General features: G+C 62.8%; 1 protein-coding gene across 1 annotated transcript in view; it reads right to left on the bottom strand.

Annotated features, from left to right (window-relative positions):
* Positions 1-347, bottom strand: part of LOC103614963 (mucin-19) — a 32,129-nt gene that overhangs the window by 18,827 nt on the left and 12,955 nt on the right. The window contains 1 exon segment of the mRNA XM_017733385.1: positions 164-196. Coding sequence (XP_017588874.1) covers positions 164-196 — 33 coding nt within the window.

Here is a 347-nt window from a genome sequence, read left to right as displayed (position 1 = left end):
CCCGAACCTCCCCCCCCCACTGCCAGAGCCTGATCCCCCCCCTCCAGAGCTGTGACCACCTCCAGAGATGGACCCTCTCCTGCCAGAGCCACCTCCATATCCAGAGCTCCCTCCATAGCCGGAACCTCCTTCTCCTCCACTGATGGACCCACCACTGCCATAACTGGATCCTCCATGACCTGAGCCTCCCCCTCCTTCTCCTCCACCTCCAGAGATGGAACCTCTCCTACCAGAGCTGCTCCAACCTCCAGAGCTGATCCCGCCACTGTGGGGGCTGCACCTGCCACTGCCAGAGCCATAACCACCAGAGCTGTGACCGCCTCCAGAGATGGAGCCTCTCCTGCCTG

The sequence above is a fragment of the Corvus brachyrhynchos genome, unplaced genomic scaffold, assembly GCF_000691975.1.
Source record: "Corvus brachyrhynchos isolate BGI_N302 unplaced genomic scaffold, ASM69197v1 scaffold875, whole genome shotgun sequence".
In the NCBI taxonomy this organism is placed as follows: Eukaryota; Metazoa; Chordata; class Aves; order Passeriformes; family Corvidae; genus Corvus; species Corvus brachyrhynchos.
The sequence above is the reverse complement of the archived record's forward strand: the minus strand, read 5'-3'. Positions and strand labels throughout refer to the sequence as shown.